This window comes from Bos grunniens, chromosome 26, assembly GCF_055505025.1.
Source record: "Bos grunniens cultivar Pamir isolate PY7600 chromosome 26, Bosgru_T2T1.0, whole genome shotgun sequence".
NCBI classification, from domain to species: domain Eukaryota; kingdom Metazoa; phylum Chordata; class Mammalia; order Artiodactyla; family Bovidae; genus Bos; species Bos grunniens.
Window position 1 is genome coordinate 51,432,423 of NC_141190.1, and position 23,069 is coordinate 51,455,491.

Consider the following 23,069-nt stretch of genomic DNA (forward strand, 5'->3'; position numbering starts at 1 on the left):
CCCCCGTCCCTGGGGGAACCTGGGCATCCATCCTCTGCCAGGGGCCCCTGGAACAGGTGGTCAGAACCGGATTTTGAAAATGAGACACACGGAATTCTGCAGGAAGGGGCAGCAGGAAGACGCTCACCACCGGACACACCCAGGACGCTGGGCTGGGTGGGGCCTCCCCTCAGGCGGCAGCCCCAGGCTGCTCTTGCACCCTCTTGGCTGCAGGCTGGTGACTCACCCACACCCAGGCGGCTCCAGCTGCGGACCAGGGGCTGTGCTGCCCCCTGCTGCCCGGAGCCAGCCCCAGCCTGAAGGACCAGTGTGGACACCACTCCGGGTCTCGCCCGGCCCAGCACCTTGGTGACCATCCTAAAGCTGCTCTAAGGCCATGTGTTTTCACTTTGCTTTATATGAAGCCAAAAAATTCTTCCAAGTGACTCTGCTCCATCTGGGAGAGGACGGCAGAGACCACGACGGCCCTGCCCCGTGCCTGCCCAGACCAACAGACGCTCTCGGGTCCGAGTGTGAGCCCAAGAACGAGAGGAGACGAGTGCAGGCGCGTCAACTTTATGTTTGGGCAGAACACACGGCACACACGCTCCAGAGACGCTGCAGAGCCTCTCCCACCGAGGCTCAGCCGGGACAGCTGGGCACCGTCACTGCGCGGGCACGGCCACCCTGGGCGCGGGGGCAGGAGGCCCCCGCGGGCCGGGCACGGAGGGTGCCACCTTCTGGCTCCTTTCTGCAGATAGGCGCTCCAGTCGCTCCGTGTAGAAGCCGTTGAAGTCCAGCCTGTGGGGGAAGCAGGTGGGGTCCCCAAGGAGGCCTCAGTCACCCTGGCGACCCCCTCACCACCCACGGCGAGGCCCAGGGCACGCGAATCACCAGCACACGTGCACACACACGCACACACAGCCCAAGCACCACCTGCTCCAGCACCAGTGAGAGCAGAGCTTAAAGACACAAGAAAACACCCAGGTCAAAGAGGAGACAAGAGCCTCCAGCCCCAGGACCCTACAGCTCTCAGAACCCTGGGCCCCGGGATGTCAGGGCCCTCGGGCGGAACAGAGCAGTCCCAGCATCTGGCTGAGCCGGAGGCCGCCCAACAGGAGTTTCCGAGAGCAAGGGCCGCCCCTCCTCCCCCGACCTCACTCACCGAACCCCGCGTGAGCGGGCCCACCATGTCCCTCTGAGGAGCGGAAACTGTTGGCCCAGAGCCACAGACCCCACTGCTTGGCCCACGGGCCCCCCCAGGTCCACACTTCTGTTCCCATCATGCCTGCTGCTCGTCGTTCCTGGGGTCACAGGCAGCGCACCCCATGGGAGCACCGTCATGGCCACAGCCCTGGAGGCGTGGCCACCTCGCGTACTCACCATGGCAGGCGGGGCGTGGGGAGGGCAGCACCTCCTCACTGCCCTTGTCTGGTCCTGGCTCAGGGCGCAGCAGCTGGTGTAGCTGACCCCGGCCTGGCCCTCGGAACACAGACCAACTGGGCTGGGGGAGGTGCTGATGCAGCAGCCTCACGCGTGCTGGCCCACGCGTGCACACATGTGAGCACTCACGCAAACACACCCTGATGGATGTGCACACACACAGACGCGCGCACATGTGTGAACACCCAGACGGCCTCCTTTCAGCAGGTGACGGGGATCAGCACCAGCACACGGAGGCCAAGGACGCGGCCTCAGTCCCTGCGGCTCAAGGGGCAGGAGGGCACAGGACAGTGGGAGGACTCGGCGCGGCGGGGGCCCACCTGGAGATGACACTGGCCATGCCGTGCTCGCAGTCGCTGGTGCTGTAGACGCTCAGCCGGGCCAGGAGGTCGAGCAGGTGAGCTGAGAAATTCTTATCAAATTTATTGATGGTGGCCTCGAAGCTGGAGGCCAGCTGTGGCGCGTCCACATGCTCAGCCAGGCACTGCAAGACACGGTGCCCCCGACAGCTCAAAACCCACTCCTCTTTTTAAACAGAAGAACACATCTTAGAGAGTCATCAATAAAAGGTAAAAAGTTAGGGCACCGTACAAATTCCTGAGACGGGAGGACCTAGGCACGTCCAGGCAGGAGGCCCTGTGTCCCCAGCACACACAGCCAGGAGCCAGGACGTGGACCGCGGGGCTTCCTCAGGGAGCTCAGATTTTCAAGCTGCCCCTAGGCAAGTGGGCGACCTGCAAGTGCCCGCCTGGGTCACCTTACCCCGCCCACCCTACAGGACACACACCTGCACCCGATCAGGTGCCCGACTCTGCCAACTAGACAGACTCTGTTCAGGGGCCACAGGGCCCGAGCTCCGAGCTCACTGGGCCCCTGTGGGGTGTCCCCACGGCCCAGCCTAACCATACACCCTTGGATGACACGGCCCTGCCCCGGCAAGCTGGGAAGGCAGATTCTCCACGGCTTGTGTTTGGAACGTAATTTAAAGAGTCTTTTTATCAATCAAAGGAAGGCAGGAATGGAAGGACATAGCAAGCAGGCTTCTAAGTGCTGTGACCCGAACACTGTGTCAAATGCGAGGTGAGGAAGGAGGCCGTCGGGGACGGCCGTGCGGCACCACCCACCTTGCGGGCGAGCTCCTTGCGGGTGCGCTCCTCGGCCCGCTCGGCCTCTGTGGGAGGCCCCTGCATTGTGCCGTGCTCCAGCGTCAGGCGGCCCAGCTCGCTGTCCAGTTTCATGCTCTGCGTAAATCTCTTGGGGGTCGGGAGGAATGCTCATCAGCCACGACCAACCTCCGCGAGTAAATGTAGCCCCTGCGTGGCCAGGACGGACTGCGGACTCCGGTTGTGGCTCCTGCCCGCCCCACACCCACCGCCCCACATCCCCCGCTCCCCGCCTACCCCACACCCGCCCCGTGCCCGCCGCACGCCGAGTCCCGGTGGCACCTGCATGCAGTTGGTGAACATGACGCACACGGACATGAGCTTGGAGAAGACGCGCAGCAGCTCGGGGTTGGTCAGCATGCAGTCCTTGAGGCAGCCATCCAGGAAGCTGGCGTGGTGCCCCAGCACGTCGTCAATGGTGGAGGCCTGCGTGGAAGGCACCGTTGGGCGCCCGCGGGGCAGCAGCGCGTCCCCACGGCCGCCACACGTGCCGCGCTGCTCTGCTTCTAAACAACCCTGGGGCCTTTAGGGAAAACCTCCAAGATGCTGCTCAAAGAGCACGTTTCATGTGCCCCACAAGGTCTAAGATTTTGGTTTTTAAAGACAAAAAACAGTGCTCGCTGTGCTTTTAGTCCTGGAGTTTGGTGACGTGACGTTCTTGGCTGAAGGGCCCCGGGCCCTGGATGGGGTGCCCGCCCAGCGCCGAGGCTCTGAGGGAAGGATGCGCTCCTCCAGCAGCCTGAGCCCAGGAGTCCTGGGCATGCTGCCTCCCCTCCTGGGAGCCGTGGGGCCCGGGCCCTGCCTCCCTGACCCCGCTCTGCAGACCCCCAGGCGCGGGGCTGGCTGGACTGAGCTCACAGATCTCAGGCTCTTCTCGAGGACGTGCCAGGTCGGCTCCACCACCTCAAGCATCATGTAGTACTGGACGTTCTGCACGAAGTTGAGCATCCGCTGCCGCAGCGTGAAGGCGCCCGCAAACCTGCAGGCGAGGGCGTCAGCAGGTGGCCTCCTGCTGCACCCATGCCACCGCTCCACACCCTGAAGGGGCCGGGGTCTGTCCCGCGTGCACGCGGCACAAACGCGGGGCGGTGGAGGCCGTGGGCGCGTGCCGCAGGTCTGTGCCGGGTGTGCACGGGGCCGGCCCCGCCTGCGCGCCAGCACGCACCACTTGGCGGAGTGCAGGGAGTGCTGCTTGGCCGTCTTGTTGCTGATCCAGACGCTGCACAGCTGCCGCTCCACGTGCTTGCAGTAGAACATGTGTCTGAAGAGCATCTGGTAACGCGTCAGGGCTTTCCTGTGAGCACAGGACGAGGTGGCTCCAACGGGCACTCCGGAGCTGCTGCTGCCCCAGGCGCCCCACGCGAGGCTCGTGGGGCAGAGCACGGCCCAGCAGCCAGTAACCCCTGGGGCACGAGCGGGCATGAGAGCCCAACGCGCACCTGTTAATGATCAGAGACAGGGGCCACTTGACCACATAGTCGAAGGAGAAGGCCTCCAGGCCGCTGAGTGTGAGCTCGGTGGGGTCGGCGTGGACCATGGCTTTCTCCTGCTTGGTCTCAATGGCCAGGACCCGCAGCAGCTGGGTGATGAGGTCGTGAGGCATCAGGTCGATCTTGGGGAAACGGACGAACAGCATCACACCCTGCCACACCCACCCTGGCATCATGGCTGGACAGTGAGCCCAGAGCCAAGCAAGCACCCCAGACACAGACTCTAAGTCTGGCAGATGGCTGAACACACCAGACATCCACTGACAAACTGATTAAAAAACTAAATCACTTCCCAAGAAAGCAGAAAAAGAGTACAGAGAAATCACTTTACAAACACCCCTGACGGTATCGACGAGAAACAAGGGCAAGAAGAAGCCCCGAACCGTGAGTCACTGCCCGGCCCCAGCTCCCACAGGCCCAGCTGGGGGTGCGTGTGCTGAGGGCAGCACGGCAGCCCAGGCAGGGAGTGCAGGCCCCGCCTCCGCCACACACACGAGGGCCTCCCACGCACCAGCGATGGTGGGATGGTAACTGGCAAGAAGGTTGAGAGGATGACGACAAGAGAGGGAAGCAGCAGCAGGAACCGCAGGTGAGCACACATCATCTGCAGAAGTGGGCCCGGAACACGTGTGCTGCCTCCCGCCTGGGCTGCAGCCCTGCTCGGTGGGCGGCCCAGGGCCCAGGGACAGAGTGCCAGTAATGCTGGTCTAGCTGGGCACTGGCTGTGTGCTCTGACTCAAGAGTCTGACTCCAGGATCTTCTATCTACCTCACAAGAGACCCCAAAAGATATGGAGCGTGAGCTGAAGGCCTGAGGGAGACCTGACACCCTGCTGTCCACGATGCAGACGCCCAGCAGGCCAGGGACGGATGTGAGCGCAGTGGGCTGACTGGCCCGCAGGGCACGGCCAGACACTAAATGCACCCAGAACACGCCCCAGGACAGACCACAGGGGAAGCCACGAAGACTCAATGAGGCTGACAAAACCGGAATCCCAGCAAGCCCTCAGACGACAGAAGGGGGACGTCAGAAATCAACATGATAAAACCAGAAAGCGCGAGCAGAGAAAATGAAACACACTCCTAAAAACAAACGGGTCAAGGAAGAAATCACAAGAGAAATCTGAAAACACCATCAGACTAACGGAAATGGAGACACTACAGCCAGCACAGCAAAGCAGAGCTGCGGGAAATCCAGAGCCACAAATGTCTGTGTTAAAAGAAGAAGAGCCTCAAGTCAACAGCCTCACTCTACAACTCAAGAAACTAAGTAATAACAGACTAAACCCAGAATCAGCAGAAAGAGAAAGATAAGAGAGATTAGAGCAGGATAAATAAAACACAACAGAGAAAACAGATGAAACCAAGTTAGCGCTCTGAAAAATTAGCAAAACTGACAAGTGTTTAGCTATATTTAACTAAAAAAGACACAAATTATTAAAAAGAGAAATGAAAGTGGGGACACTGTTAATCTTACAAAAATAAACAGGATTATGAGAACTGATTCCTACACAAATTCCTAGGTACACACAAAGCAGCAAAACAGACTCAAGAAGAAACAGGAGATCGGCACAGACCTGTAACTGCGGAGCAGACGGGGGAAACCACTAATCCCTCACAACACAAGAAGCTTCCAGGAAGAATTAGAACCGGCCCTCCTGAAACTTCCAGAAAATGGAAACAAGTACCCATCCAGCTCCATGCATGAGGCCGGACACTACAGAAGACGAAGGCCAGTGTCCCTGCCCAGTGCGGATGCAGAGGCCGCGGAGACCCACGGAGAGGCTGGGCACCCACAGCCCGAGGTGTGTCCCTGACAGAGCCCGGGCGCTCCTGGGAGCGTCCCCCTGGGGAGCAGAGCTCACCAAAGGCCCACCTTAAGGTCGTCCTTGAAGGGGTCGGTGTTGGCGGTGCTCATGCGCAGGGCCAGCTCCAACAGCGCCTCCAGGCGGGTGGGCGTGATGTCGTCCACTGGCTTCTTCAGCTCTTCCTCTGTGAGGTCCATGAAGTGCACGAAGAAGTCACCCTGGTCCATGAGGAAGTAGCGCTTGATGGACCTGTGGGCAGGGGAGAGCCCAGGCTTGCCTCGTGCTCCCCACAGTGGGTGCCAGGTCACAAGGCACTGGGTGGGGCGGGGAGGACGTGTGACCGCAGAGCCTATGAGTGCCCCCACTGAGAAACACACTTACACGGGCGTCAGAGGTAAGCTCAAAATGAGTTCAAAGGAATTGGGGGCATAGGCCTACTACACCAGGCTGTGCAGGAGATGCCACCAGAAGGGCACAGAGGGGGCTGCAGATGGGCCCCTGGAGGGCAGGGAGCCGCTGAGCTCGTGCACCTCAGGTGGGCCGCGAGCCCCTTCTCCCCAGGAGGAAGCCGCGCACCTCAGATGGGCCATGAGCCCCTTCTCCCCAGGAGGAAGCCGCGCACCTCAGATGGGCCACGAGCCCCTTCTCCCCAGGAGGAAGCCGCGCACCTCAGATGGGCCGCGAGCCCCTTCTCCCCAGGAGGAAGCCGCGCACCTCAGGTGAGCTACGAGCTCCTTCTCCTCCATGAGGAAGCCCAGCAGCACCTTGCTGGCATAGCCAAAGGCCTTCTCGATTTGCTCCACGTACGCCCGCTCCTTCAGCGTGTAGATGACCTCTTTGGCGGCCGGACACGTGACGTCATGACCACACTCTCTGACCACGTTCAGGTATTTTCCTAGGAAGGGTGGAGAAAAGCACATGGAACTTCTGCTGCACACGTGACAAGCTGCAGGCCTGAACCCGAGAGGCCGCCGCCCCGATGCTGGCCAGAGGTCGGGAACAGAACCAACCGGGAGAGAACAGTCCCAGAAACCACACCCCGCCCAGAGCAGAGCAGCACAGTACAGCCATCACCCACCGAACGCTGCGACTTCCTGCGAGTCCTTACCCCGGACTTTCCTCATCGAGGCCACGAGAACCACCTCAGAGAGCCAGATCCTCCGCCACTTCCCAGCCCTGCCCCCAGCCCAGCTCTCAGAACCAACGTCAGGGCCCTGGCTGGAGCCTGTCTCTAGGTAACACAAGTGTCTCTATACCAGGTTCCTGACCCACAAGGTGATGCCTAAAAACACCGCCGGCCCAGCAGGGCCTGTGCCCTTTCCTGCTTTTCCTCTGCTGGCCTGTGATGCTGGGAGAAAGACGACACGTGCTCTGGTCTTGCTCCTGGTTCATCACTGAGCACCCAGAACCCTCTCACCCCACCTGAGTTCACACCCACGAGGGGACTCCTGGCCGTCACTGTAGACCTTCAGGAGGCAGGCTGGCGGCCAGAGGAACCAACCACACGGCAGGACAGTGAGACCCTCGGCCCATCCCCCGATACCTGGGGAGGGGAGTGGCTGGAGGTCAAGTTAGGGACCAAGAGCCCACGAGAGGACTGGTCGTGCCCTGTCCTGGAACCTACGTGATTCCCCTACGGGATGGGCTTGGAGAGCTTCTGGGCTGGTGAGCATGTCCACTTGCCAGGAGGGAGGGGCATGCTGGCCCCCAGCTCCTTGGGGACAGACACACTCCCGAGTTTGGGACCCTCCAAACCTGCCCTGCAGACCTCCTCATCAGGCTGTTTGTATCCATTACAACATTCTTTATAGCAGACCAGCGTATCTGCTAAGTAAAGTTTCTCCAAGTCTGGGGGCCGGCGTAGCAAATATCAAACCTGGGGAGGAGCCCGGGACCCCAACTGGTGGCCACACTGGAAAGATGCAGTGGCCTGGGGACCCGACGCTCACGACAGGGGTCTGCTGGGGCAGGCCTCGAGGGAGCCCTGATCCTTGGGGGCCACACTGGCCCAGCGGTTAAGTGTCAGAGCCGAGTTCAGTGGGGTGATCCCCTAGCTGGTGTCCACGGGGGCTCTGGGCACTGGCTGTTGTGTGGAAACCCAGGCACCCGGGGTCCGCAGAGGGGGGCCCCCAGCTGCCGTGTGGAGACGCAGGCGCCCGGGGCGCGCGGTGGGGGGCTCCGGCTGCTGCGTGAGACGCAGGCGCCCGGGGCGTGGCGGGCCGGCGCTCACCCGTGCTCAGCACCTTGCCCGCCATCTTCTGCAGGAAGGACGGGATGTGCCGCTGCACCACGGTGTAGCGCAGCTCCCAGTATTTGTCGTTGTAGTCCTCCTGGATCTTCTCCTTGCGCAGCTCGTGCTCCTCCACCATGAACTCGCTGCAAGGCAGGGCGCGCGTTCCCGGGCATGCAGAGGGTGGGGGTCCGCAGGGCCGCTACCCCCCTCCCACAGCCCCCCGCCCCACCTGTATGGGTCGTCGATGATGCCCCTGTAGATCCACTTCTCCAGGATCTCAAAGTAGGGCACGCTGGCGGCTGTGGTGAGGTACAGACACAGCTCCTGCGCCTGGCTGTCGCCTGTGTAGCTGAAGCTCCGGTCGTGCAGGAGGCTCAGGGTTGCTCCCCCCACACACTCGCCTTTATCCACCGAGGTGGCTGCCGGGGAAAGGGCGGCGCTCAGTGCCGAGAGGGCCCCTGGCCACGGTGGGCGAGAGCCCTCAGCTCATCTCCCACCTTCTCAGAATACCAGTCCTCTTTCTGGGAGAAATTCAAACTATGAAGCTGGGGTTTCTAGAAACTCCCAGAGTCTTCCTCTCGCAAATTCGTAAAACACAATACGTGATCTCCGACTGCTTGAAAAAACTGGAAGACAACCACCTTGACCCAGGGAGTCCCTCCCACCAGGCCCTCACACCTAGGGAGGCCAGGATGTCCACGGTGCGCATGGCTGGCTGGATGTAGAACCAGAGCTTCTGCAGAGACAGCAGGCCCTGCCGCTGCAGCTGCTCCAGCTGTGTGACCAGGATCAGGTACTCCTTCAGCAAGGTTCTCATGGCGGCGGCCAAGGCATGGTTCACCTGCCCGTATTCGAAGGAGGATTTCTCCTCGATGAATCTGAGAGAAGACGGCCCTGAGTGCGAGCAGCTGCGAGCTGCGTCTCGGGAGGGATGGCCCGAGGGCCTGTGGGCGCCACCTCCCGCACTCCTCCAGGTCTGCTGGCCCCACAGGGAGGCCGGCCTCTCTGCAGCAGGGCTCCGCATGCGCTCTCCAGTCACTGCAGCAAGCGGGGTGCCTACCTGGTCACGGTGGAGTAGCTAGCGGCCACAGGCAGGATCCTGCTCACCAGCTCTCGGATGGACAGGTCCAGGTTGGGGTCCACGAGGAAGGTTCGGCTCTGCCTCCCCGTGAGGGGCTGGGCCATGATGTACCTGCCGTCCACACCCACCAGCACGTACAGCAGGTCCTCCACGATGGCCGCCTCCTGGGAGGCCAGGGGCAGCGTGCCTGTGGGTGCAGACACCAGCGGGCCTCGCCTCCAGAGCCCCGCTCCCCTGGCCTCTCTCCCCACCCACCTCCATCTGTGTAACTTCCTCCAGCGCTGTGAACGTGAAAACCAAGGTGGCCGCCTGGGTTAACCGATCCTGTCGGAACCAAAGGCTGAGAGTCCAAAACCACCACCAGCAGAGGCACTGACCACCCAACAGCGAGGGACCACAGGACGAGTCTGGACCTGACGATCAGAGCCTTAAAGAAAGTAAAACCCTCCACACACAATCGCTTCATCTTCAAAGTGACAAAGTGCTTCTAACACGTCTTGTGCTCACAACACTCACAACCTGGTGAGGCTGGGTCGCTCAGAAGGCCGGGACCAGGCTGTGCCATAGGAGGGACAAAGACGGGCGCCACAGTCACCACATGGCCAGGAGGAGACGCCAGGGAAGCTGGAGCCCGTCACGGATGCGGAAATCAGGAGAGGGACACAGCGCGCTGGGCCACACGGGGCACAGCAGATCCCTCCTCGCAGACGGGGTCCCCCAGAAAGGGGAAACTTGAGAGCCCGGAGCTCTGGCTGAGGCCCCAAGGCAGGGGTGGGGGCCAGGGAGGGGCGAGGGACAGAGCCACGTGCTGCTCAGACTCCAGGAAACTGGCTGTGTCTGCAGGACATGAGCCCGAGGCTCAGGGACCCAGCGGGAACCACACACACAGTCAGAAGCGACAAGGCGCCTGTGCCCACGGCCTTGGGAACAGGCCAGGAATTGTGAAGACACGAGTCTACGCCGCCCAGCCATGGGCGGGATGGCCCAGACAAGCAGAGGAAGCTGGAGGCTGGCGTGAGGAGATCAGCCTAGTCATAGGCGGGGGGCATGCCTCTGCTGTAGGAAGGGACTCAGGTGTCAAGGTGACTGTGGGGGGCACCACGCAGCTGGTGGGGGACGCCCAGCAGGGCTGCTGCACGCCACGCGAGGAGGCAGGGCCCCCCAGGAAAGGCTACGTCAGGGGGACAGCAGGGAAGGCCGAGGATGACTGTGATGCTCACGGGCATCTTGGCACGGACGGCACCGGGGCCTGTGGTGCCAGGCCAGGGTGTGACGGAGGCCAGGAAGGTGACACAGGGCCTGTGGGACGGACGCTGATCTCACCACCAGAGCCCATGCAGTGTGGCTGTTGGAGGGAAATGGGCAGGCCACCTGTCCTGGCCAAGTCCTCCCTGAAACAGCATCATACAAGGTAGCCTCAGGGGCCACCCTCAGGCACAGCTCACCCCTCCCAGCAGGCAGCACAGCAATCCCGCTACAAAGAAAACCTGCCACATCAAACCCTGTGAGCCCGCCCGCCCTAAGAACCAGCGCCCGGCCGCCTCTGCTTCGAAAAACCGCACCCCACCTCAACCCAGCAAAGCCTCCCCAGAAGGTTCCAAGCAGCGCCTCACGCGGTCTTGAACTGATCAGTCTTCTGACTGATCCAAACGTGCAAATCAAGTCACAGGCTGCACAACCTCGGGGAGCAGGTCCTCTCGGGGGCTTTCCTATGAACCTCTTTGGATCGTGTTGAACGTGCAGATGCCCCAACCAGCCGCCCCAGGAGGCAGGGCCCCAGGCTGCAGCATCAGAGCCCCCACCCCGCTTCTCGCCCATGGATGTGGCCCCGAGGACCAGGCTCCATGAGTCCCGCCACACGAGACCGCTGCAGGGCAGGCCCCTCTAGCGCCTGTGAACACGGCCATGCCTCCTGCCCCTGTCTCCCCTGTACACTGTGAGCAGGAGGGCAAGACTCAGCTCTCTGCCCCCAGGGGGTCACGAGACGTGGGGGAGAGGCACAGACACCCGCACACCCCAACGCCCCGTGGTGCTTGTGGCCAAGGCCATCGCCCCAATGGCAGAACCTGCAGGGACATGACTCACTGTCGAGAAGGAGGACCCTGGTGATCCCGCTGCCCCCAAGTCACCCAAGCCCCAAGACACACACGCTCCTGAGAGCTGGGCACAAGCCAGCCCAGACACTGGCACATCACTACCCACCGGTGGGGGGCAGGATGTGGAGGCCAGGGGGTACCGCATGTGGCCACATGGCCGAGGGCAGCAGAGGGCCTGGGGGCAGTATGACGCCATCCACCCATCACCTCCAAGGAGATCAGCTTCCCTGTCCCAATGAGGCCCCACTGTCCGAAGCTGTGCGTCACCTACCGATGGGCACAGCTGCATCTGTGCTCGTGCCTGAGCCAGTCAGGAAGTCCCCGAGCAGCGTGGGCCTCTCGTACACCCACGCCGGGAAGACTGGGAGGCGCTGCCCTGAGTTTTTTTTGTTCTGCTTGTCTCGAAGCATCTTTCTCGTGAGTTCCAGAGACTGGTGGGGAGGTTTTTAAAGACAGAAAGAAAACACACACCTTTAATACAAACACTTAAGTTATCACACCTACCATATGAAAAGACACATCCCTAAGCACGTGGGAGAACAAACGCATGTGGAAGCGAAACACACGTCAGAGCCCATCACGGTCAGGGGGCCGGGGCCAAGGTGGCGGGGCCCGAGGTGAAGCAGGAGTCCCTCCAGCACACAGGCCCCCGGACCCCTCAGCGCACCCTCATGGCTTCCCCTGGTCCTCGGTGTGGACCCGAGCTGCCAGCTGTGCAAAGTGCCCAGTGAGAGCTTGGCCAGAGAAGGGTGTTCGCACCTGAGCCCCCTGGGCTGAAGCAGGGAGACATGGCCCCGCTGGCACAGACAGGGAGCAGTGGTCCCCGAGGGCGCCCAGCTTCCAGAAGCACTGCGGGGGAGGGTACTGGGGGGGCAGAGCTGTGAGGAGCCACAAGGTGCTGGACACAGCACGTGCCCAACCCGCACGGGCCTGCGGCTCAGACCTCAGGGTGTGGTTCTGAGGGGTTCGAAGGCCCAGAAACAAGATGGGGGGAGACGACCAGGGCCAGAGACAGTCAGTGGAGCAGTAAGAAAGGGAGATAGAGCATCACCTCAAACCAGCTGCCCACGTCCCCGAGGGAGACAGAGCCGGGTCCGTGCTGGCCGAGCCCGCAGCACAGCGGGCAGCAGGCACCCCCCACCCCCAGGGCAGACCAGAACTTCTTGCCCGGGGCCCAGGACCCCATCCCAGAGCCGGTGCCCCCAGGCAAGTCTCCACAGGCCTACACCATGGCCACCTGCTCACCTGCTGCCACGTGGGGCCCGTGGCTACGTTCCCCAGCTGCTTCCTCAGCTCCTCCAGCTCCTGCATGGAGATCTTGGAGCCTGTGGCAGGGGCGCCAAAGCTGGCGGTGCTGCTGGCCGCAGCGCTGGCCGCAAGCTCTGCTCTCTCCTTGGCGTTCTGCTGCAGGTACTGCAGGGTCTGAAAACACGGGGCCCCAGCGTCACGCTGGCCACACATGGCCGCCCTCGCCGGGCACGGCTGCCCCGCCCCCCTCCCGCAGCTCGGCCTGCGGGTCCTCCAGCTGCAGCCGGGTCTCCTCAGGCTGCACGCCACGAGCTGCCACGTCCCCAGGTCACCGGACAGGACCCCACACCCATTTCCCATGGTTCGGCCTGTCCTCTGCAGGTGGCCAGCCTCCCTTGCTGTGCAAGACCACACCCCTTCAAGGGTCCCGGCGTGGGGCCACCAGGTGCCCCCGAACAGACCCTGGGCCTCATGACTCGAGAAGAAGCACTGCCCAGCCCCGCACACCCTGGGGCCACAGCTCACACTCTTCACGCGCACGTCTCAGTGTCACAAGTAACACACGCTCAATTTAAGAGAGGAAAACAGACTAGACACGGAAGACACAGCCCCTCAGCCCCAGAGGTCACCGGAAACACGCCCTGTGCTCATCACCATCAGGACCCACTTCCGCTCGGGTGCATGTGAGTTATCTCAGTGCCGTGGGCCTGAGGCTGAGGGTCAACAAGGGGCCACCACCAGGGAACAGGAGAGAACACAGGCCAGGCAGGTCCCCGTCCGCCCGGCCCCCAGGCTCCGCCCGCCCGGCCCCAAGCCCCGCACACACCTCCCTGTCCTCCGTGAGCTTCGACAGCAGGTACACCAGGGGGTCCAGGTTCCTCGTGTTCTTAGATTTCAGTTCATCGTATTTCTTCAGAAAGTCCTCAGGAGTACGAGAAAATTCTGCTATTTTAACCTCAAAAGCATATTCAGAGTGATTTAGAGACCAGAACCAGGAACTTTACAGGGCTGTGCAATAACTAACCTCCCCCCAAAAAACCGGAGATGAAATAGTCACCCATCTCTGAAATAAAACTAAGAAACAATCTGTCAGACTTGTTATCATCTCCTCTGTGGTTCCCTCACTTTAACTTTCCTAAGCAACTTACAGCCACATGTTTTTGTTGGTAGATTATGCATCCATTCTTTACATTTAACTTTATCCCTCTGGAATTCATCACTATACACAGGTTCAGGAGTTATGTGTTCTCACCGATCAATATGCCCCCCTTTATGATAAAGGAGATGTAACTGCGTGTTTTCAAACTCTGTTCTACTAAGTTTTCTGAGTCATCCTTGTACCGTCATTAGACTGTCAAAATAAATGAACTCTCATGATGTTTTGTTTTAAATGTTCATATTTACTTACTTGGCTGCTCAGTCTCAGCTGAGGCAGGCAGAGTCTTTAGCTGTGGCATGTGGGACCTAGTTCCCTGACCGGGGATTGAACTCCTTGCACTGGGAGTACAGAGTCTTAGCCACTGGACCGCCAGGAAAGTTCCCATAGTGTTTTGAAGATAGACTTCAAAATTGTCTTTTACAGAAAACCTATGATTTTAAATTGCACGGTATTTGAATTTTTAAAAATCCACTTTAAAATGATTTCACCATGGCTAAAGCTGGGAGCTTGCTTTTCCTCCCAGAAGAGAATCTGTGCCATGACGTGAACAGAAACCAGGACCATCTGGGCCTCCAGACGGAGGTCAGGCTGCAGCTCAGCGCGCTGCGAGCCTTCACTCACTGTCAGTGCACCTGGCGGGCAGAGGGGCCATGAGGAGCCACCAGGCAGAGCTGGGCAGAAGCGCGGTCCACAGAGCGCATCTGACATCAGACGGGCACCACTGTGGCCACCCAGTGAGGAGGGTGAATCTGTGCCCCACACAGCCCTGGGGGCGGGATCACCTCACCCACACAGCCCTGGGGGCGGGACCACCTCAGCCACACATCCCTGGAAGACGGGACCACCTCACCCAGCCCAGTACAGGGGGCGGGACCACCTCACCCAGCACAGCACTGGGGGCGGGACCACCTCACCCAGCACAGCACTGGGGCGACACTCACCTTGGCGCTGTGTGCAGACACCGTGGTTGTGACATACGGGGTCCTGTTCTTCTGCAGCAAGTCGATGTAGACCTCGGCACCATCTCCTCCATGCACCCGCAGTAGGCTGAGCAGCTCATTGACATCGTGGTGAATCCGAAATTCACTCATGATTTTGGCTCTGAGACATCACAATGTGCTCCCCTAAGGATAAAAGACAAGCCATTTATAAAAACAAATCCCTATAAATGAAAAAAGTTTAAAGCTATCAAATTTGGCCAATGTCAGGTTTTGAAAAGCCAAACTGTCACATGAGCTCGCCTGGTGGGCCCACAGCTTCCCCGGGCAGACCCCCCACTACAGCCTGCGCTGACCAGGCTGTGGGGCCCCTTCCTGGGGAGGCCCTTCCATCCCCCTGCTGGTGGGGGCAGTCTCAGTGGGCAGCTCTGGGGAATCGGAGCCCTGACTCAGAGCTTCGGCAACTGCGGCCAGTGTCCAGGCTGCTCTCCCGCTGGGGCCTGGCACACGCACAGAGAGTGGATGCGGCCTAAAGGCCTGGGCCTCCTTCCTCTGGGTGACTCCAGCCTCACACGGCCCTGGGCCAGCGCGGAGCTACTCCCTCAGCTGGCAGCCAGCACTTTCCAGCCCCAGCTGCGCAGACACAGCGGCCCCTGCCCTTCAGGGGTCCTGATCACACAGGGAGCTCTGCACAGGCCTAAGCCACTTCCCGTCCTGGCTCCCGCCTCGAGGCCCCAGCTGCCGCTCTGGTAACCAAGATGCTGCCTCTGTTTGCCCAGGCCAGGTGTTCACATCCACCACGCACTGTAGCTGGATGGACTTCCCCTTCAGTTCCACCTGCCCTGTCAACCAGATGTCCGAATGTCTCCTCACTGGATATATAACCCTCCAGGTCAAAACTGTAAATGAGATCCTGCCAAGCAAACAGTGGTGGCCTGCATGGGGACTTCTGTTCTCCCACTGATGATCGGTCCAGTTAGTCATTATTACTAACACTAAGACAACGACGGACAACTAGATTCAAAAAACAAACACGAGCAGGCTTTACGTGCTTCACATCAACGTTTGAACGACCTACGCAGGATTCATAATTGGGGATCATGAACCACAGGACACCCTTGGAAATTACAGGCAAGATAATTTCTGATTTTTATGAGAAGGTCTTTCAACAGATCCTCAAAGGCTCCGTGATCCTAAGATTAGAACCACTGTGCCAATAGCTCCAGTGAAGACAAGCTATGAGTGAAATCCCAGCTGGGGGAGCCTCAGCACACATGCCCACAGTATGAATGTTGATTTGTAACCACACAGAGAGAGAATCTAACCCCAAGTGACGGAAAACAAGCTCCCAGCACACGAACATCAGTCATCGGACAGAGACATCCAACACTGGCCAGAGGCAGAGTATCTCCAGACAAGAAAGCCGACAGCAAGGATGAGCTGGCACGTAAGTCACCAGCACATGCACTTTTCACATCAGGAGGCGCTCACAGGACCACGGTCATGGGCCTGAGGCATGGCGGGGCAGGGGCTGAGGCTGAACCCTGACGGGGCTTCCAGGCTGTACGACCCTGGACAAAAAGCTTGTCCTCTCTAGGCTTCTTCTGAAAGGGGGTGAGTACGAGATCCTACTCACACAGCTGTCGTGGAGATGTAATACGGCACCTAAGAGTCTGCACTGTCGCTACCAAGAGCAGAAATGAACACTGCTGCTGCTGCTGAGTCGCTTCCAGCGTGTCTGACTCTGTGCTACCCCACAGACGGCAGCCCACCAGGCTCCCCTGTTCCTGGCAAGAGCACTGGAGTGGGTTGCCATTTCCTTCTCCGGCCAATTACTGGAAACGGCTGTTACCTGAGAAATGGAAAACTGGCCATGTATCAGAGCCAGTACCCTAAACCATGGTTACCTTGTAACCAGTCACAAAGGGCAGTAAGGAGGCCCTGGAAACGACAAGCAAACCAGAAAAGACAGCACAGAGCTCTCAGGGGCCTCTTCAATTCCAAGGGCTTTTACCCACATTCTAAGAGATTCCCAAGGACTGGGGGTGTCCCGTAACAGCAGGCCTGAGGATCACTCTGGACACTAGATGGCAAGGACACTGCACTTGCCACCGGAAGAGACACAAACGGGTGGACAGGGCTGTTGTGAAAAAACTCATGTAAGCAAACATTTATGTAAAAACTACCTTCGTGAACCCTCACATCTGTGGGAGAAACAGACATCACAAGGACTGACACTCCCAGGAGCCTGGGTTTGGGAACAGTTCCCGCGAGCTCTGCGGCTCTCACCGGCGGGCAGCACCGCCCTGAGAGGACTTCTGGCTGTGGCCTCGCTGGAAGGGTGCTCCTGATACTCCCTGGGCAAGACGCCGGGGGGCCAAACACCAACCGAACCCCCCCTCCAGAGCGCGGCAGCGCCCCGCTCAACACAGCTCTGAGGAGCATCTAGCTCATCTTGCTGACGCTCCCGAGCGCTTCTCCCTGCTGGCCGCCGCCAACGGACCCACAGGCCCCCGTGACAGAGACTGAGCTGCCGGGCGCCGAGGGCTCTGCGCAGCAAAGCGACACAGCGAACCGTGAACCTCCCCCGGAGACCACTCGGGCTCCGTTCTGGAGCCAAGGTCGGCGCGGAGGCCGCGGCAGCACGTCAGGCGGGAGGCGAGGCGGGGAGCAAGCGCGACGGCGACGAGGGCCGGAAGGAGCCTGCGGTGCTCGGGGCCGGGAAAGGGACCCGAGCCACCCGCGGGAGAGCCGCCCCGAGGCCGACTCACCACGGCTGCGTGCCGGAGCCCGAACCCCAGCGCGCCAGAGCCCGAACTCGAGCCCGCCAAGCCCGCGGCGGCGGCGGAAGTGCTTCATGACGTCACGTCCGGCCCCGCCCCGGCCGGCTCGCGGACGGTGGCCGGCAGGCCCTGCCGCCGCCGGCGCGCAGGGCGATGCAGTTGCCGCCCGCGCTGCACGCCCGCCTGGCGGGGGCCCCTGGGGCGGCCGCGCCGCTGCCCGTGCAGCGGGACTCCCTGGCCGGGAACGCGCCCTTCCGCTTCGCGGCGCGCCAGGTGCGCTTCCCGCGGGAACACGAGTTCTTCGAGGTGCGTGAGCAGAGGAAAGAGAAGGCAGTTGCGGGTGGGGGCGGAGCGGATCCCAGGTGGGCGGGGCCAAGGCTCGGGGCGGGGCCCGGGGCCCTAGGGGCGGGGCCGGGACCCGATGGGGCGGGGCCCGGGGCTAGGGGCGGGGCGGGGACCCGGGTGGGCCAGAGCCGGGGTCCTAGGGGCGGGGCCCGGGTCCTGGGGGCGGGGGCAGGGCCCGTGTGGGCAGGGGCCCGGGCGGGCGGGGGTGCGAGCACGCAGAGCTGTCTTCCGCAGGACGGAGACGTGCAAAGGCACCTCTACCTCCAGGATGTGATTACGCAGGTGGCTGCGGAGCCGGAGAGGCCCAGGTGAGTGCTGTGGCCCAGCTCAGGGCCCTTCTTGCCCTCTCCTCACCCCTCCCTCTGCTCGCCCCACCCTGGTGTCTGGCCTGGACCACTGAGAAGCCAGCATGGCTGGCCTCTACACCAGCTTGCTTGTCCGTGAAGATGTATTTGTAATGAAGGCAGGGCTTGGGATTGCAAGAGAAAATCCGAAGCTTTATCAGCTTTATCCCAAGCCACTTGAGGGGAGTGGTGACAGGGAGCCTGACGTCCTGCCCTCCGAGGAATTGCATCCCCACCAGGCGTTTTTCGGCCAGGGTGCCTGAGTTCACCTGTCAGGTGGCTGGCTGCTGCCAGGCGTTTGACGCTCTGGAGGACTACGAGCATCACTACCACACTCTGCACGGAAACGTCTGCTCCTCCTGCAAGCGGGCCTTCCCCTCTGGTCACCTGCTGGACACCCACATCCAGGAGTGGCACGACTCACTGTTCCAGATCCTGGCTGAACGGCAGGACATGGTGAGGGACGCTCGCCCACTGAGGCCAAGGGCAGTCATCACAGGGCTTGTCCCGGAGCCGTGTGCCTCATGGTGCTGGAGCCTGGGGTCCAGACTGGGCGAGGCAGTGGTCCCGGGGTCAGGGCGGTGACACTGTTTCTGCTGTAGTACCAGTGCCTGGTGGAGGGCTGCACGGAGAAGTTCAGGACCAGCAGAGACCGGAAGGAGCACCTGGTAACTCATCACCTCTACCCTGCAGATTTCCGCTTTGATAAACCGAGGAAGGGCAGACGGTACGTGGGTGCTCGAGGAAGCCGCCTTCTGAGCTCAGCAGGCCTGAGAGTGTGCGGACTCAGAGGCTGTGGACGCCCTCGTGCAGCACCCCTGACACCTAACGTCACATTTAGTTGTGGGTTAACCCTGGGAGTCAGGAGTTACTAACCGAGAGGGGTGGAGCAGGTGGAGGTGGTTTGTGTGTGGCCACTCTGTCTGTAAGGAGGATAAGAAGGGGGAGCTGCTTTGCTGGGTCTGTGTGGGCGGTGGCCGTGGTGCCGCCATGGGGTCTGCTGGGGCCCCTCTGAGCTCAGGCTTCGCCTTTGCCGCCCCCCCATCACCTCTCCATCCTCACACGGGCTTTGGGGGGTTTGTCCCAGGCCATGAGCCATTTCCCGCACATGGAGCCCTTTGGCTTTTCGTTTGTGCCATCCATTTACAAGCTTGACGACAGAGCTGTGTAATGTTGTTCAGCTTGCACTGTGGGAAGTGCCCCTGGAAACTGCCCTAAAGTTCGTGTTTTCTTTGCCTTTTCATTAACTTATTTTCTCAGGGGAAGCTTTGTAACCATCTAAAGATTGCATTGATTGAAATCATGTTAGACTAAATTGTTGTCCCCAGATAGGACTTTGCTGTTCAAAGTAGAATAATCAGGAAAACCCACTTCAGTATGGGAGATTTTTCTAAGACCTTGAGTATAACATAACTCCTTCCTTTCCAAGGAATCACGTTAAGGAGAAAAATCATGCAGTGCTGGATTGAGACAGTGGTGTTAAGGAGGAGAAGCTCAGTATTGTCTGACTGGCTTTAGTGAATTTCTCACTTAATTGTTGTGGAAAGACACTTGGTACCATCGATAGTCATTTACCACATGACACCATCAAGGTAGTAGTTTAAAAGACGAAGCGTGACTGTTATACCTAAATTCACAAAACGTGGTGTATAGTACTTTAAAAGACGAAGCGTAGCCGTTGTACCTAAATTCACAAAACGTGGTGTATAGTAGTTTAAAAGACGAAGCGTGACCGTTGTACCTAAATTCACAAAACGTGGTGTATAGTAGTTTAAAAGACGAAGCGTGACCGTTGTACCTAAATTCACAAAACGTGGTGTGTGTCGTGTTAACCGCCACCTCTCTTTGTCCTGGAATTCCAGTAGCCTGGAGTTACTCTGACAAAACAGCCATAAACAGCCAAAACAGCTTTGCAAGTTCAGTCCTGGGGGAAGGTGGGGCTGCAGGAGCTGGCCCCGGGAGAGCGCTCAGCCTCTGTCTTCCCCAGCCCAGCCTCGCAGGTGTCGACAGAAGCCATCGGGGAGGACCGGGCACCCTCTGAAGGAGACGCCATGGAAGTCTGCTCTGAACAGGCAGAGGCCCACCCAGAACCTCCAAGAGAGAGGCGGGTCTACAGCCACAGGTCAGTACCTGGCCCCTTTCTGAACCAGGTTCTGAACTTGTGCTTCTGGAGAATTCTGGGTTTGATGCTTAGCATCCCCACTGAGAGAAGCCGCACTGGGTTGGAGTGTTGGCTTCAGGGGGAGATGAAAAGCCTGACCCCCCCGCTGCCCTTGGGTGACCTGGAGCCCTGGGAGCACAGCCTTCCCTGACCGCAGCCTAGGCGGGGATGGAAAGACGCAGGATGCGACTGCCCAGGTTACAACTACCGCCTGTCTTTCTAGTGCTAATGCTGTTTTTGTTGGATTAATTTGATTTCAAGTCTAATTTGGGGGTCAGTGTTGGAGAAATGGAAAAAACGACCAACAAGCCCACCCCGTCTGAGGGAGGACCTGGAGGCCCTTTGCGGCCGGCTCGCGGGTGTGGTCACTCTGGCCTAACAGTGAGCCGGGCCCGGTGGGAGAGCAGGGTGGCGGTCTCAGGCTCCACGGGGGACGGGCACAGGGGGCGGAGCGCGGCCGCGGTGGCCTCGCTGGACGCAGGAAGCGCCCACCTGAAGGGCCCATGGCCGCCCTGCAGTCCGCTGGGGAGGAGGGAGCATCGGAGCGGCAAGTCAGGCCCCAGGAGACTGCTGCCACATTGAGCCGCCCGTGGGCGAAACCGCAGTGGCTTCCTGTGGACGTTTTCCGTTTCAGGATACCGTCGACCGTCTGTTTCGGGCAGGGCGCCTCTCGAGGATTTAAAAGCACCAAGAAGAGAAGCAAGCGCCCGTGATGGTGGAGCCCGGGCCGTGAATAGCCAGCTGACCGAGGCCGTGGGGGATGCGCGGGTTCGGGGAAGGGACCCCTTGTGGGTGACCAGGGCGCGGAGAGCAGCCACTACCCCGCACAACGCCCTTTGGAGACACGTGGGGTAAACAGTTTTCCTTGAGTGCTGTAAATAGTTTGAGAGGCATGGAGTAAAGGGCCTTCATTTACATTGAGTGAATGGTCAGCCTTTTGTGCTGGGTGACAGGGTTTCGCCCTCCGGTGGCCACTTCTCAGAGGGGGCGATGGGGCGACAGGTCCCTGGGGGCTCTTCCTAGTTTTAGGGAGACGCCCGCGGCCCTGGTGTCTGTGCTCGGGGCAGGGCGGGGGGGGAGGGTGGACTCTGCTTCGGGCGGGGCTGCGAGGCCTGCGGAGTCAGAGTGGCGTGGCCGGGCGGGCGGCTCGGCCCGGCCCGCCACGCTGGGCTTGGGAGCGGGGATCCAGCGGCTGGCTGTCCTCCGGGGCCCGTCCCCCTGAGGGGCCTGCTGGGCGCTCGGGTCTGGGGTCTTGCCGGGTCAGCGAGTGCTGGTCCCTGGCCCCTCTGAGCCCCGCACAGAGCCCTGCTGCCCCGGCAGTGCTGTGGTCGTCAGCCCGAAGGTGCCTCGTCTCCTCCGTGCGGTTTCCATCAGCGCTTCCGGCGAAGTCCCTCGTCCCCTGCCTGCCCCACGGGGGGTGTTCTGAACCTGGGCTTTTCTCGCTTCAGATGGCACGTCTACCCCATTCTCGGTTCCTGCTCCTTCTAAAACCGCAGAAGCAGTCCAAATGCCCTCGCTCTGCCCTCCGCAGCCCTTCCCTGCTTCCTGTCCCTCATCTGTCTCTGCTGCATTCTGGATGATTGCTCAAGACCCATTTTTCAGTTCACTAATCTTATCACCTGTATCAGATGTGCTGTTGAACTCATTCACAGGGTTTAATTTCCACAGTTATGATTTTCAGTTCTTTTAAGTCCTATGTTGTTTTTCTGATTTGCTGGACTTTTATAGCTTTTGTTAAACTTATTTTCAACTCATTCTCTTTTAACAAATTAAACTTACTGTACACTCTCTGACTGATAACACCAATATCAGAAGTCTGTGGGTCTGATCCCTCTATGCTTTTTTCTGTTGCCTCACTCATGCTGCCTTCTTTCCTGGTGAATTTTATGATTTTTGGCTGTGAGTTTGTATTTCTTGGAATTTACCACTGGAGTTTCTCTGACATGTCTAGGTTCTAGGTGAAAAAATGAATATTTGTTTCTGCCATATGACTGCAGATCTATGATCTAGGCCACTTTAAAATAAATTATTAGAAAAATAGATTGTTAAAAATTATTGGTTATGAATTTTCACCCCAATTCTCTTTTCCACCCATGCCCTTTCGGTGTTGCCTTTACACAACCCTATGACCCCTCATTTCACCCATAGAAAGAGAAATAGAAATAAAAATACACAGAGACCCATTCTTCTGCATCCAGTTGACAAAACCCAAAGGTTAGATGGCATACCCTTTTGTGTGTGAAGTGGGGGCACAGGCATCTCACATGTGGTCAGTGGGGGTGCTGCATGCTGCAAACCCCTAGGAAGGGGAATTTACTAATACCTAACAAAGTCACTTCTGCACATATCTTTGACCTAGCAACCCCACTTTTAGGACTACATTCTGAATCCACATTGCAATACTTCAAAAGATTTATACAAAAGGCAGTTTATTCAGTGAAATTTTTAATAACTACTGAGAACAACTCAAATGTCCCAATTACCAAATGACCTGAGTAGTTTCAAGAACTGAAATTTTTTGGCTCGAGAAAAAGTAGATTTAGGAGCATTGAAGTTAAAAACCCATAGTCCTGAATTTGAATTAGAAGTTTTGTTGTAAGCTATAATGTATATACCATATTTACGAAAGCTACAACTTTATTGAAAGCCAGATTAGTCTTTTGAGATCAAGGAAGCTATTGAGGAATACCAAGCTTCGGCTCAGGAGGCACCCCAGAAAGGTGCTGCTGGCCGAGGGCTAGACAGCTGGTGTGGACCGAGAACAAGAACTACAACCGAGAAACAGCAAACATACTTACA

At 59.4% G+C, this 23,069-nt stretch overlaps 2 protein-coding genes across 9 annotated transcripts; one reads left to right on the forward strand and one right to left on the reverse strand.

Moving 5' to 3' along the window:
- Positions 1-539: 539 nt before the first annotated feature.
- TUBGCP2 (tubulin gamma complex component 2) lies at positions 540-17,472 on the reverse strand. 2 transcript variants are annotated; one of them, XM_086379085.1, is made up of 18 exons: positions 17,409-17,472; positions 14,641-14,823; positions 13,367-13,462; positions 12,538-12,714; positions 11,564-11,723; positions 9,176-9,383; positions 8,794-8,993; positions 8,345-8,534; positions 8,113-8,258; positions 6,597-6,777; positions 5,951-6,131; positions 4,025-4,197; positions 3,751-3,879; positions 3,444-3,564; positions 2,868-3,011; positions 2,547-2,675; positions 1,743-1,906; positions 540-780 (listed from the first exon to the last, which is right to left on the reverse strand). In XM_086379085.1, exons 2-18 carry the CDS (start codon positions 14,788-14,790, stop codon positions 645-647), a joined length of 2,685 nt encoding a protein of 894 aa, XP_086235211.1. In that variant the 5' UTR covers positions 14,791-14,823; positions 17,409-17,472; the 3' UTR covers positions 540-644. The 2 variants fall into 2 exon arrangements, with proteins under 2 accessions (XP_086235211.1, XP_086235210.1); XM_086379084.1 differs by having other exon boundaries at positions 13,367-13,495.
- A 56-nt stretch (positions 17,473-17,528) lies between these two features.
- ZNF511 (zinc finger protein 511) lies at positions 17,529-22,310 on the forward strand. 7 transcript variants are annotated; one of them, XR_015155812.1, is made up of 6 exons: positions 17,529-17,726; positions 18,000-18,073; positions 18,349-18,565; positions 18,712-18,777; positions 20,097-20,231; positions 20,905-22,310. XR_015155812.1 is itself a non-coding variant. In XM_086379120.1 (6 exons), the coding sequence occupies exons 1-6, from the start codon at positions 17,574-17,576 to the stop codon at positions 20,981-20,983; spliced, it is 783 nt and encodes a 260-aa protein (XP_086235246.1). In that variant the 5' UTR covers positions 17,529-17,573; the 3' UTR covers positions 20,984-22,310. The 7 variants fall into 7 exon arrangements, 3 of the variants coding, with proteins under 3 accessions (XP_086235246.1, XP_086235247.1, XP_086235249.1); XR_015155811.1 differs by having other exon boundaries at positions 18,364-18,565; positions 18,712-18,836; positions 19,972-20,231; XR_015155813.1 differs by having other exon boundaries at positions 18,364-18,565.
- Positions 22,311-23,069: the final 759 nt, after the last annotated feature.

What these genes read in the sequence shown, in the direction of transcription:
- TUBGCP2 (XM_086379084.1), bottom strand. Translation starts at nt 14,790, where the DNA reads ATGAGTGAATTTCGGATTCACCACGATGTCAATGAGCTGCTCAGCCTA. An exon ending in CCTTCAAGGACGACCTTAAG is followed by an intron (nt 4,198 to 5,950) that starts GTGGGCCTTTGG and finishes CGTTTCCCCAAG; the next exon opens with ATCGACCTGATGCCTCACGA. An exon ending in TCGAGAAGAGCCTGAGATCT is followed by an intron (nt 3,012 to 3,443) that starts GTGAGCTCAGTC and finishes CCTTCCACGCAG; the next exon opens with GCCTCCACCATTGACGACGT.
- ZNF511 (XM_086379120.1), top strand. Translation starts at nt 17,574, where the DNA reads ATGCAGTTGCCGCCCGCGCTGCACGCCCGCCTGGCGGGGGCCCCTGGG. An exon ending in GGGAACACGAGTTCTTCGAG is followed by an intron (nt 17,727 to 17,999) that starts GTGCGTGAGCAG and finishes TGTCTTCCGCAG; the next exon opens with GACGGAGACGTGCAAAGGCA. An exon ending in AGGCGGGTCTACAGCCACAG is followed by an intron (nt 20,232 to 20,904) that starts GTCAGTACCTGG and finishes TTTCCGTTTCAG; the next exon opens with GATACCGTCGACCGTCTGTT.